Genomic DNA, 14,050 nt, shown 5'->3' on the forward strand with positions numbered 1-14,050 from the left:
TCTTCAGTAGAGCCAGAAAAATGTTTCTAAAGGACAGAGCTGATTAAGTGACTCTCCTATTTAAAGACTTTCACGGGTCCTCATGTTCTTTAGTACAGAGCTCAATGTTTTTCCATGGAATTGCTTCCTCTTGCCCTGAGTTATCTTTTACCTTCTATCTCATCACCACCTACCATCCTCCAGCTTATTTCATATGCTGCTGCTGCTGCTGCTAAGTCACTTCAGTCATGTCCGACTCTGTGCGACCCCATAGACGGCAGCCCACCAGGCTCCCCTGTCCCTGGGATTCTCCAGGCAAGAACACTGGAGTGGGTTGCCATTTCCTTCTCCAATGCATGAAAGTGAAAAGTGAAAGTGAAGTCGCTCAGTCGTGTCCCACTCTTCACGACCCCATGGACTGCAGCCTACCAGGCTTCTCCGTCCATGGGATTTGCCAGGAAAGAGTACTGGAGTGGGGTTCCATTGCTCTAGCCACTCTATTTTTTAATTTTTCACTTACACATATAGTATTTCCTTATTTAAAATTCCATGCTTGACTTTTTTCAGTTGGAAAACTTCAACTCATTCTACAATTAGACTTTGTTTTCTTTTATTTGCCTTCTTTGATCCTCCAGCCACCTCTTACTCCCAACTTGGATTACATGATCGTCTTACTTACTTTCATTTCAACCTGTACTTACATTACATTGTAATTATTCTACCAACCTGTCTCTTTAACTATATTATAAGATGCTGAAAAAAGAAACTGTGAATTGCTTACCACAGTATTTCCAAAATCTAAGTAAATGTCTAGCACACAGCGTACACTCAAATATACACTGAACCGCTTCCGGTGGCAGGGTCTGGGGAAGGGGCAGCAGGCGCCATGTCGGGCCGTGAAGGTGGCAAGAAGAAGCCCCTGAAGCAGCCCAAGAAGCAAGCCAAGGAGATGGACGAGGAAGATAAGGCATTCAAGCAGAAGCAGAAAGAGGAGCAGAAGAAACTTGAGGAGCTAAAAGCAAAGGCCGCGGGGAAAGGCCCCCTGGCCACCGGTGGAATTAAGAAATCTGGCAAAAAGTAAGCTGTTCCTTGTGCCTGAGGCAATGATGACCCTTAGTTCCATTTCTATTTAAACACCTGGATTCCCTGCCGTAATATCTGTTGCCACCTATAGCTAGAATGAAGTGTTGTCTTGGAACCTATTGTACATTTAAGAATAAACTTTTGTAATAAAAAAAAAATATACACTGAAATCTGACTAAACAAATAGGACATGAAAGTAAGTAATAAAGCAATAGAATGTTCAAGGTGAAAGAAATTAAATTAGATCACAATTCAAACTCACATTTTGCATTGCCTTATCTTTTGAAGCAAGTGATTAGAACATTGGTATTTTTTGAATAATCAAAATAAAATCAGTTTGGAAACTTTAAAATTTTAATGCTATTTACAATCTGAAAAATATATAACCTGATCTAAACAGCACCCTCAGGAAAATGAATTGGTTTTAAGTCCTGTGGCGTGTTTACTCAAATTGCTAAGAACCATCAGGAAGACCATTAAAAAGAGAACAGAAAGTACAAAAATATGGAATGTACAATTCTGCTTCCACAGTGGGAAAAAAATTAATACAGATGGAGAATGTTCAGGACAGTGTGCATATCAAGCTAAGGATACAGATTAGATGGATAGTCACTTATTCACCATACTCTAGAAATAAAGAGAAGCAGTAGCATTTGAATAAAGGAAGCTTAGAAAAATTAAAACACTAAGTTGTGTAGGAAGCAAATGTATAGATCTTATTCCGCCAAGGTAACAAATAGAAAGAAACTAAGGGAGGAGCTGACTAGCCCCAGCAGCACTGCTGTTTAAGTCCTGGGTTAGGCAATGGCGTGGACTTAATTCAAACACTGATCATAGCACTCTGAACTATCAGGACACTTTGACATTTGACCAGTGTGCTCAGAAATTTGTTTCACATAGTCTGTCTAGGGTTTCTCTCACATTATTCTTTATTAGATTTTGTCCATATTAACTCTTAAAAATAATCAGAAACAATAAGAAAGTGAATAGCTGGTTTATATCAGCATATAAATAGTAAGAACATTTCTTAAACCAAAGGACAAAGAGAAACTCCTCTCATTGTGTACATTAGTCTGCTTAGCTCTGTATCACTAAACTTAACTTTTGTGGCCAAAGCTTAGCTACTAAATCTCCCCTGCAGACTTAGACGTACCGAGCTTTTGGGCCAAGGGGTGGCCAAAACCTCTGTCTCGTTGGCTCATGGGCTCAAAACAAGACAGAGATCTGTCATACTGCTGATTCTACATGGCCCTGCATAGCCTCAGCTCTCCAGATACAAGGTTCAGCTGGTGTAGCAGGTGAACCGTTTATGCTTTGTACCTGATTTTCAGCATCAAAATCCCCTTGGCCATCAGAAACCGAGTTGTTTAGATCTTACCCTGACCTTCCTATCGGCTGGCTTGAGGGCCTGACAATTTGATAATGTGAGACATTCCTGACATCTAACATTTCACAAGTTTTTCGTTTTTAATATTTAAAATTTAAAACAATATGGTGAAATGGTGTATTTAAAAAGCACTATTTAATTTAATAATGACATTTTAATGATCTATTTGTCTTCCCTTTATTTTATATGGGTGTGTCACTCAGTCATGTCTGACTGGGAGGAGGAAATGGCAACCCACTCCAGTATTCTTGCCTGGAGAATCCCAGGGATGGAGGAGCCTGGTGGGCTGCTGTCCACGGGGTCGCACAGAGTCGGACACGACTGAAACAACTCAGCAGCAGCAGCAGCAGCAGCAGCACATCTGACTCTCTGCAACCCCATGTACTGTAGCCTGCCAGGCTCCTCTATCCATGGAAATCTCCAGGCAAGAATACTGGAGTGGGTTGCCATTCCCTTCTCCAGGGGATCTTCCTGACCGAGGGATTGAATTTGGGTCTCTTGCATTGCAGGCAGATTCTTTACCATCTGAGCTATAACAGAAGCCCCAAGAATCCAGGAGTGGGTAGTCATTCCCTTCTTCAGGGGATCTTCCCAACCCAGGGATCAAACCTGGCTCTCCCATGTTGCAGGCAGATTTTTTACTGTTAAGAAGTTTACTTATGTCTATATGTGAATATATGCAATGTGCTTACACTAGAGGTTAATCTGTGGTCTAATTTTTGTGAATGAAAAATATATGCAGAATATAAAATATCTGATACAATTTTTCAAAGATAATTTTAAGTTAACATAATAGGCAATATTTTTCTCAATGATAGAAGACATTTTGTCTAAGATAATTGTGTTGTTTAGAAAAATCTGTAAGTTCTATATGAAGCAACAGTGGCTGTCCAGTTTATTTAAAAACATACTTCCCAAAATTCTTTTCAGAAGAAAACCATTATAAAACATCTTGACTTGTTCCCTGAAAATAATGAATGAGCCAGTTTCCCTTTCATTATTAGAATTACAACTGAGACTACTGAATTTTCAGAATACCTCCTTAACATTTGGAGTTAAAAATATCAATGCAAACTAAATTCCTAGAGTTACACAAATTTATTCTTACCAGATATGCAAATGTATAAACACATTTGCAAATTTGACAAAAATTTTTATATATGCTTTCTATATGAAAAAATGTAACATTCTCTTTTTTAATGCTTCAGAAATAATATTTATATCCATTCACAGAAAATTTTTCAAGCTTTAAATACACTCATACTTAAAGATGTATCTGGTATTTCTATTACACTGGTAAAGCTATTACTCCACAGCTATGCATTCCTGTGAGAGATCATTCATTCAACATTTTATATTACTCTGTTCAATGAGCAAAAATTATAAGACCTTGAATTTCTTACCAATGAAAATTTCAACACAGAATGGCTTTAGTAATACACGGTAAACATTTATTAAAAATACATAATTTTAGAAATGGATAATGAATAATAGTATTTAGAAAATCTATTATAAAGACCCTTTTTAAAGAAAGAAAAAAGTAATATGAAACTTCAAATGCACTTAGGTTATGTATGATTTAATCTGACTTTCGGTTTTCTACTCTGGGTGCAAAAACGGTATCTCAATTCAAGTCTTAAATGACTGAAGCAACTGTAGACATTATTATCATTTCACCTTCATATCTGGACTACTTTTATAAGCTATATAGAATATTAAAAAGTGATTTTATTACATAGCTCTTGGTAATATGCTTTGGATATCTCTTTAACAGTGGGAAACAGTAAATATATGTACACTGTTAACACCCTAGATTGTCTAAGCTCTTAAATACAATGACATTTGTGTGATGAATTTCCACTCTACAAAATGTTATAAAATAAACACATCTTCATGGTAGGAGATGCCAAGAGAGAATCTCTGTCCTCATGATTTTATAAATTATGTCCAAAGAGAAGACAAACATGTAGTAGAAAACACAGACACATGTTCACTTCACTTTAGCGCTTAGAAATGAAGTTGGTTAAGTTTGCCTTCAGGTCATCAACTTTCCTTTCTGTGACCTTTTGGCTACAGTGGCTTCTTTTAATAACGAGGGTTTAATGCTGGCTCAATCTTCCATGTTTTGTAATTTGCCGTCTTGAAAGGATGTGATTAACTTATTTTAACATGAAAATAGCAGGTAAGAGTTTTATGGCCACATGTAGAAGAGAGGTCTTTTGTTTATTTTTGAACAGGAGACAAATCCTCTTAAAACCAACTTATCTCTAATTGCAGAATTCTTTCAGGAATCAGTGAACAGTGAGGGGAGGTATTTTAAAGGGAATGGACTTATTCTTCTAATAAAAGGGGAATGCTATACACAAACATAATGCAAAGCAGCAGGGTGGAATTGCATCACAGAAGCAGGGACCTCCACTACTTGCTATGCTGCTGCTGCTGCTGCTAAGTCACGTCAGTCGTGTCCGACTCTGCGCGACCCCATAGACGGCAGCCCACCGGGCTCCCCCGTCCCTGGGATTCTCCAGGCAAGAACACTGGAGTGGGTTGTCATTTCCTCCTCCAATGCATGAAAGTGAAAAGTGAAAGTGAAGTTGCTCAGTCGGGTCCGACTCTTTGAGACCCCATGGACTGCAGCCCACCAGGCTCCTCCGTCCATGGGATTTTTCAGGCAAGAGTACTGGAGTGGGATGCCATTGCCTTCTCCAGAAAATGAGCAGCGAAGTAAACAATCAAATTGGAGGTGGATAGGACTGGCCAAAAATCCTGTCATAATATACTTGCTGGGCTGACTTACATTTCATCTTTTCTTATGCTTCAGTATAATAGGTTCAGGGGCTAAATTTAAGCAGCTATCTGAAGAAAATACATTTTTCTTTCTGCATAAATTCAGACAATGAAACTAAAAGGACAGGAATGGACTAAAATACGTTGTGTAGCCTACTTTAGGAGGAATCTGATAAAGATTAGACAGCATCAGGAGATACATGAGAGTAAGACAGGAGAGAAAAAGCTACAGTTAGCTTTCTTTAACACTTCAGTCATGTCTTAATTTAATTATGGACTTCAGGTAGATGCCTAGATGAAGTATAGCTGAAAATTGATAACACAGGATTGTGTTTCACATTAAACCTCACAGAGCTAAGAGAAAAGGAAGCAGTGATAAGAAAAAAAAAATTATACATTGGCTATCTGTTGAAATACACTGAATTTTATCACTTGAGATAGTGCCATGAACTTGTTTGTGCCTGAAGCGTGAAATCACAGGAATGTTACTTTACTGAATGTTTTCTGAGATCAGACATCACATAAAAGACTACAGTGTTCCAATATCAGACTATTAATCTCTTGTTATTGTCTAAAAATAATATTCTTCTAAAAATTTCATGCATTTCCTGGGTAAAGTAGGAAAGAAATGATATCAAGAATCAACACTGTGAAAAAAATGGCCTGAAAAAAATTGTGTTTTTTTCCATCAGTAACAAGAAAGTATATTGCAACCAAAATCATACACTTATTTGAAACAATAAACTCTCAAGTTCCAAAATGTTGTAACTGATGTTGTAGCGCATTAGTAGGATGCAAAGTGTTTATACGTTCTGATGAAGCTTTCATTCTTATTTTTAGAGTCAATATAGGGATGAATTTTATGAATTATTAAAACTTTTTAAAAGACCATATGACACCTCGAAGCAAGTTCACATTTTTATATTAGTTATTGCAATAGCTATAACGTTTGTAAAGAACCTATTCGAAAAAGTTACCTGTACAACCACTTGTATACAAGTAATCCTGATGATCTGGTATGTACATAATTCAATTTGTCAATAGTTAAATTTAATGAAGAATCTAACTTACCGGTGGATCAGCCCCCTTAGAACCAGTCAGCCCTCCTGTTAGGGATTCGATATCCTGAAAAGGGGAGAGGTGTTGATTGTAAAATGCTACTGAACAGCAAGGAGAATTTCCCAGTCCCACAGTGCACTATATTTTTTAGCTACAAAATGAGGGCACTCAACTACATTTTTGTTTTGTCTTGAGATAATTTTGCTTATGGTAAAGCTATGCCAATTGTTGTTATCTAAAGATCTAGATATTTTCTGTACAATCTGTAAATAGAAAAAAAAAATACAAACATTAATTATTCTTTAAATATGCAAAGAAAATGGCCCTAGGTTAGAAAGCAGATGTTTCATCCTCTAAGAAGCTGAAGTGAGGGTGGAACTGAATAAAGAAAATTGAATGAAATCACAATTTATCACATTATTTGCAAGAATATTGAACCTATGGAAAAATGCTCAAACTACAAAAAAATCGAATTATCTACAGTTCACTCAATTACTATACATGTTCAGTCACTAAGTCGTGCCTGACTCTTTGTGACCCCAAGGACTACAGCTCACCAGGCTCCTCTGTCCATGTGATTTTTCCAGGCAAGAATACTGGAGTGGGTGGCCATTTCCTTCTCCAATTACTACATATAGAAGATGAAAATTTAAACAGATCTGGATAGATTAGCTATTCTTTCACAAGGACTGATTTCGAATCTTAAATTGGTAGACACAGTAGATCATGCCTAAGTAAAATTTACAATTGACAAAGATACCACAAATGAAGAAATGGGTGATGCTGTGACGGACTAGAAAGCAAGTGCCCTGTTTTAGGGACAACTGCAGCTCTTTCTTATCAGTTGTATGGCTTTGGTTCCAGGGTTACTAATCATGATCTTTTCAAAAGAAGCTAGAATTGTAGATTTTTAAGTAAAATCTCTCGGGATGTTAACGTTTGCAGCTTTTAATTTTTAAACCAGCCCCCTCTCCTTCCAAATAAAAAAAGAAAAAAGAAAACAAACAGTCTGCTCAAAGGTAGCAGAAAGAAGTTTAGGGTTACATAAGCAAATCGCACTTTTTGCTAAAATGTTTCTTTCTTGAGACCCTGGTCACTTCTTATCTGTTTGCCTCTAGTTGAATGCATAGGTTTGAGGAATCTGGGGAAGTAGTTGCAGCTAGAAATCGGAGATGAAAGAAAGGCAACTGAGTAAAGACAGAAGGCAAAGAAATTTAAATATCTATGATCAGAGAATCAGCCAAACACCTGGATGTCATTAAGAATGCTTCTAATTCTCACTGTCTTGAGAAAAATTAATCAACAAGAGAATTCTGAAGATGCATGGAAAAGGCATTGTCATTCAAGATTTTTAACATGCTGAATGAAAGCAAATTATGAATTCATGGCTCTAAAGAGAATACAGATGTATTCTTTTACTCTTCTAATTAAAAAACAATTTTTGAGCTTATATTCTACTTTGAGTGAAGTTGAGACAGTTTCCTACTTGCACAGAAACTCAAGTTAAACACAGCTTACCCATCACTTGACGCCAAGAAAATTTTCAGTTGTGAACAAGAGAAGCATGTGTGAATGCATTTATCTTGTAAAATTAATAGATGAAATAAGCAAATCCCTTGAGAAACTCTGAAAATAGTTGAAAGGGAGTCAGTCTTTTAGATGGTTGTTGAATATTTCATCTGCCAAATATAACTTAAATCTTTTATAAATGTGTCTATTTTGTTTTTACATGTCTTCATAAACACATAACAAAAAGGGAGACACTAGAAAGTAAAAACATTAATTTTATAGATAATTTTAAAATTTGCTATTGCAATAATGCTATTTGATTAAAACATTCAAATCAAACTTTGATTTTTTTTAGGTTATGGAATTTAGATTTAATAGCTAATAAAATAATTACTACTTACTGAACATTTACTATATGCAGATACTCTTTAAATGCTTTGTATACATTATAAACAGTCTTATAAAATATCTCTCACCCTACTCTTGGCCTTTCTAGGGGTGTGGAAAGCTGACACAATGGTGACTGTTCATGCTGTATATGTAATGTACTGTTTCAGTCCCTTTGGACTCATTGTCTCCTCAGTCAAATCTATAGAAATGTGGAAAGCTAACCTGGCACCTGCCATGTGCTGCTCAGGGATGGCTTGCTGCTTAACGTCAGCATGACACAGCCTCTTTTATATGGATTGTTATCTGCTATTGCTGCTGCTGCTAAGTCACTTCAGTCATATCTGATTCTGTGCAACCCCATAGACAGCAGCCCACCAGGCTCCCCCATCCCTGGGATTCTCCAGGCAAGAACACTGGAGTGGGTTGCCATTTCCTTCTCCAATGCATGAAAGTGAAAAGTGAAAGTGAAGTCGCTCAGTCGTGTCCGACCCTTAGAGACCCCATGGACTGCAGCCCACCAGGCTCCTCTGTCCATGGGATTTTCCAGGCAAGAGTACTGGAGTGCGGTGCCATCACCTTCTCTGGTTATCATCTACACAGAACCAAATAAACTAGGATTAATGAACTGCATGAATTATGTAATCAACTTTCTTAAAAGAAAATCCAGGTGATGAAAGTTTCACTTCCTTCTCCAAGGTGTCAAACACCTGAGTGAGGTTATTAGCCAGTATTTGACGCAAGCTATGTAGAGTCAGTCTCTTTTATATGGGAAAACCCTGCTCCTGAGATGGAAGGTTAGTAATTCAAGGCTGATCCATGAATCAGAAATCTTGGGAAGGCTGAACTGCAAGTGGGATGGAGCAATCAGTGTCAGAGCTCTGAACACAGTGAGACTTGAGGGCAGCCCTTTGAGGGCAGGTTTAAAATAAATTCCACTTTGTGCTACACTGATGCTCTTGGGTGCCTATCTGCACCCCCTTCCCATGATCAAAAAATTGATATATTTTTTTCCCTTTGATACATAATTTGGTTTTTCATGCAAATCATTAAGATCAGATGTTGAAAATACTGCTTCTTCTGTGTGGAGATGGGAAAAAGGAATACTTTAGGACTAGAGATTTTCCTCAGGGCAATTGATGGATCCTTATTTTTATCCCTGAAGAGTAAAATCAGCCAATTACGTTTAAGGAGAAGATGATAAGGTAATCTGTGTATTAAATATGCTAAAATGAAGAAAATAAAGTTTTAAACAGTCAACTGAATCTAACATTGCACATATCATCAGATTCAGAACATCTTAGAACCTAATAGCTACATTTAAAGTTAATATCAAGTATTCAAGTATTATTCTTCTAGTTACTTTATACAATATGAAAATACCTAAAGCAATACAGTATTGTTACCAGCTATGGGTATGTTAAAATTTGATGTATGCATATTTTTAACTTGTAATTATTTTAGAAATTCTTTAGAGGAAAGTGACCATATTTCAATATAAAATACATTTTTATGCACAAAATAATCTATGAAAAATGTATTAGTACAGTGAAATAAATATAAAATAGTAAAACATTAACTTATTTATTGAATGATTACATATAAAATTTGTTTCAAGGTCTTCAAAAATATGATGAGGTATCTTATGTTTGTAGAGAAGTTTACATGATTCATATACTAAAAAATATCAAAGTTCAGCATTTCTCTCATCTCTTTTATGGAAAACCCCCCAAATGTGTCCCTCATGTTCCATTTCCTCTCAATGCAGGCTTCTGTCCCCACTACATCATTGCTACCCCTCTTATCAAGGTTACTGCTGCTGCTGCTAAGTCGCTTCAGTAGTGTCTGACTCTGTGTGACCCCATAGACGGCAGCCAACCAGGCTCCCCCGTCCCTGGGATTCTCCAGGCAAGAACACTGGAGTGGGTTGCCATTTCCTTCTCCAATGCATGAAAGTGAAAAGTCAAAGTAATGACATCTAATTGGGTGAATCAATGGTCAGTGTTCCATCATCATTTTTCTTGATCTGTAAGCCACATTTGACACAGCTAACCACTTTGAAATACTTTTTTTTTCCCTTAGTTTATTCAGTACCATGGCTTTTATTCTCATAGATTTACACTACCTACTCCAATTTCTACTTGGGTATATTATAGTCATCTAACACTTAACACTGCAAAATCAAACTTGATTTTCACCTCAACGCCTCCCTCAAAGTAGGTTTCTGTTCCAGTACTGTCCATCTTGACATCACCATTTATCAAATTTGTCAGGTCCAAATCCATCAGCAAATCCTGCCAATTCTATGTTTAAAATATGGCTGCTGCTGCTGCTACTGCTAAGTCACTTCAGTTGTGTCCAACTCTGTGTGACCCCATAGATGGTAGCCCCCCAGGCTCCCTGATCCCTGGGATTCTCCAGGCAAGAACACTGGAGTGGGTTGCCATTTCCTTCTCCAATGCATGAAAGTGAAATGTGAAAGGGAAGTCGCTCAGTCGTGTCCAACTCTTAGCAACACCGTGGACTGTAGCCCACCAGACTTCTCCATCCATGGTATTTTCCAGGCAAGAGTACTGGAGTGGGGTGCCATTGCCTTCTCCAAAAATATGGCTGCTGCTGCTGCTAAATGGCTTCAGTCGTATCCGACTCTGTGCGACCCCAGAGACAGCGCCCCACCAGGCTCCCCCGTCCCTGGGATTCTCCAGGCAAGAACACTGGAGTGGGTTGCCATTTCCTTCTCCAATGCATGAAAGTGAAAAGAGAAAGTGAAGTCGTTCAGTCGTGTCTGACTCTTCGCGACCCCATGGACTGCAGCCAACCAGGCTCCTCCGTCCATGGGATTTTCCAGGCAAGAGTACTGGAGTGGGGTGCCTAGGAGTAGACTGTTTCTTATTACCTCCATTGCTGTTGTTGTTAAATCTCTAAGTCGTGTCTGACTCTTTGCAACCCCATGGACTGTAGCCTGCCAGGCTCCTCTCTCCATGGAATTCTCCAGGCAAGAATACTGGAGTGAGTTACTATTTCCTTCTCCGGGGGATCTCTCCGAACAAGGTATTGAGCCCACATCTTCTGCATTGCAGGCAGATTCTAAAGAATCACTGAGCCACCGAGGAAGCCCCGCCATCTATGTTGCTACCATCCTAACCCCTTGGACTGTATCAACAATATCCTCCCTTGGGCTAAAGAATTATTTTCCTAACTGTTGTCCATTCATGGGTCCTTCTTTCTGCATATATTCTCCACATACAGTCAGAACTATCCATTTAAAATGAAGGTTAGGTCAGATTACTCCCATGATCCAAACCCCTCCATGGTTTCCCATTAATCTTAGAATAAAATTCAAACTTAGTACTATGGCATGCAAGCCCCTGATGATCTGGTTTTGGCTGTCCCACTGATCTTGTCTTTTGCCATCATCCCTCTCTCTCATGCCACCCAGCCACACTGGCTTCACTGCTGCTTGAAAAACTACCCAAATACAATTGACTGTCTGAATCAGTGAAGGTGCCACCCAAAAGCAACAGGCAAACTCAAAAGCAAGATGCTTAATCCGAGGGTATTTTACAGAGATATGGTTGGTTTAATGGATCCAGTGCGATGGTGAAGCATGGAGACTGGCAGGAAGCCGTAACCAGTTTAAGCCCAAAGGAGTTTGGTGACAGAACAGAGTTGTCTGGAGTTCAGCAAGGGAGGATCACCACTCACCAGCCTCTAGAGCAGTTTGCCATACAGTGGGATCTCAAGAAGTACTTTGTAGATGAATGACTGAACAGATAAATCAGGTAATACAATTTATACTTAAAAAAGGCAAGTCTCAGAGGATGTAATTGAAGTATTTCTCATTGTTGTATAAATGTATCATTTTGAAAGCATGGCTCAAGGCGATAGTGTCTGCATACCAAGTATTTTTAGTATGCCTGAATGAACAAATTAATGAATGACTTGTGCAAGAGCACACATCTGGAAAATGCTCCAAAGAACCTTTGAAATCCTGGGTGTTATAACTTCAAGCACAGTATACATTTTTTTTTTCCATTATACATCACTAAAGAGATATCCTCCTTCAAAAAAGACACTCAACTCTATATTATCTTATCTTGAGGCAATACATTTCTCTATACCCATGGTTTCTAGTTCAAAGAAGGAAAATATACAAAATGATTTAATAGAAAATAAGAGTCGGACACACTAAGCAACTCAACTGAACTGAAACATTAAATTCATCTTCTGATGAAATACTGCCAATACTTCAAATTAAAGACCTGATACCCTAATTATTGTACAATAAATAAATCAATGGTTGAAAACTTTATATAACATATGCACTGAACATTAATAAACAGTTCGAATACATTAAAGTAAAAATCAAAAATGCTCATTTTTATGTAACATTTCAGAGTGTAGGTACATAGTACTGGATATGAGTAAAAGTCAGAAAACAAAATTTCCTTAAAAAAATCATTCATTTTTTTACGTAAGACTTAATGGAAACAATCTTTCATCACAGAACACCAGCTCCTTGAGGCAAGCATCCAAATAATGAATCTGAGTTTATTAATGAGGCATCTTTCCTCTTTTACCAGACTTAAGCTGTTAGTCCTTCCTTGGCAACTTTACAGGGTAAATTTCCTGGGAGGCAGAGAAGAAGCAACAAACACACAACCAATTTCATAAATGGTCTTCCTTAAGAAGGTCAGAGAGAGTTCTATTTAGTACTTCTTTAAAATTTTTAATAGAGGAAAATAGCTACAGTTTTACTTTGAACATAGTCGCCCAAATATGAATTTTCTCTGAGCCACAGAATTGATTCCTTAAAATGAGAATGACTGAACACCTGTTATGACTGAGGCACTGGGCTGGATACAGACAGCATGATGTTGAATAAGTCAAAGTCACAGCTCTCAAAGCGTCCAGAGTCTAGCTGGCCATCAGAAGGACAATGACAACTTAGTCAAAAACATATCACACACAAAATAAGCATAAGGCACCACACTGAATCTGATGGATGGAATCCAGAGGCTACGGCATCCTCTCTGACTTCAAGGATCTTTCAGTATATCGATCTGAAGAACAACATGAGGAAGAATTCAGAGAAATAAGGTGCTAAATTCACAACACATCGGGGTTATGGGGTAAATGTCACAGAGAGACAGTAAGTCTGAGTATTTCATGTTGCTGGAATTGTATTTATTTTTGAATGCATACCAGGTAAGTCTGCCCTAAGATCTTGGTTGGGTGACACAATAATTAACATTTATTAAGCACCTATTGTACCAGATGCCATGCTGAGAGCTCTACTGTCTCATTTAACATCCCAGTTCATTTAGCTGTTAATATTTTCATCATTTTTCAGATGATGAAACAATCTTCAAGACTTTAAACGATTTGACAATGGTTACATAACTAATAAGTGTTCAAATCTAGACAGGCTAACTTCAGAGGCAATGATTTTTAACAACAAGGCTCTCTTGACTAACTGGAGGTGTGGAAAAACTATGGAGGACATCTTGGCACACCACACAGAGACTTAGGATAAAACATATTTGTTTAATATTTGTATAAGGAATGAATAAAATTTTAAGCAGAATTCTGCTGAAGTGAGGTGGATATTTTCTGATGGGACAAAAAACATCCTAGTTTGACTTACAGATAGGAGCGTTGACACCACTGGATTTAGCAAAAAAGTTAAATTCCAAAGATTTTTGCTCTATATTTCTAAATTCAAAGTATCCTCCTCAAATAATTTAAACCAGGACAGGAACTCTACATAATTTAAAAACCTAATTGTGTCAGCATTGCATGGAATAGGGTTTTCTGAAGAAAGCACTGAAGAGATTTAAGGTTCTGCCTTTTCTATGG

The 14,050-nt window shown here is 37.7% G+C and overlaps 2 protein-coding genes across 17 annotated transcripts in view; one reads left to right on the forward strand and one right to left on the reverse strand.

Moving 5' to 3' along the window:
• PPFIA2 (PTPRF interacting protein alpha 2) overlaps positions 1 to 14,050 on the reverse strand; it is a 501,225-nt gene that overhangs the window by 390,491 nt on the left and 96,684 nt on the right. For 10 of the 16 annotated variants that reach the window (XR_011566513.1, XM_070788863.1, XM_070788861.1 and 7 more), the window contains exon 3: positions 6,308 to 6,361. The exons of the other annotated variants lie outside the window; for them this stretch is intronic. Coding sequence is in view for 9 of the 10 variants with exons in the window: in XM_070788863.1 (XP_070644964.1) it covers positions 6,308 to 6,361 (54 nt within the window). In the remaining variant the exon portion in view is untranslated. The remainder of the gene's footprint in view (positions 1 to 6,307; positions 6,362 to 14,050) is intronic. 16 annotated transcript variants of the gene reach the window in all.
• On the forward strand, positions 824 to 1,220 carry LOC109558944 (translation machinery-associated protein 7). The gene has a single exon (XM_070788704.1). It carries the CDS (start codon positions 866 to 868, stop codon positions 1,058 to 1,060), a length of 195 nt encoding a protein of 64 aa, XP_070644805.1. The 5' UTR covers positions 824 to 865; the 3' UTR covers positions 1,061 to 1,220.

Source organism: Bos indicus, chromosome 5 (assembly GCF_029378745.1).
Source record: "Bos indicus isolate NIAB-ARS_2022 breed Sahiwal x Tharparkar chromosome 5, NIAB-ARS_B.indTharparkar_mat_pri_1.0, whole genome shotgun sequence".
Lineage (NCBI taxonomy): Eukaryota > Metazoa > Chordata > Mammalia > Artiodactyla > Bovidae > Bos > Bos indicus.

Bases quoted from the DNA above. Each gene is read 5' to 3' on its own strand.
- LOC109558944 (XM_070788704.1), top strand. From the start codon at position 866: ATGTCGGGCCGTGAAGGTGGCAAGAAGAAGCCCCTGAAGCAGCCCAAG.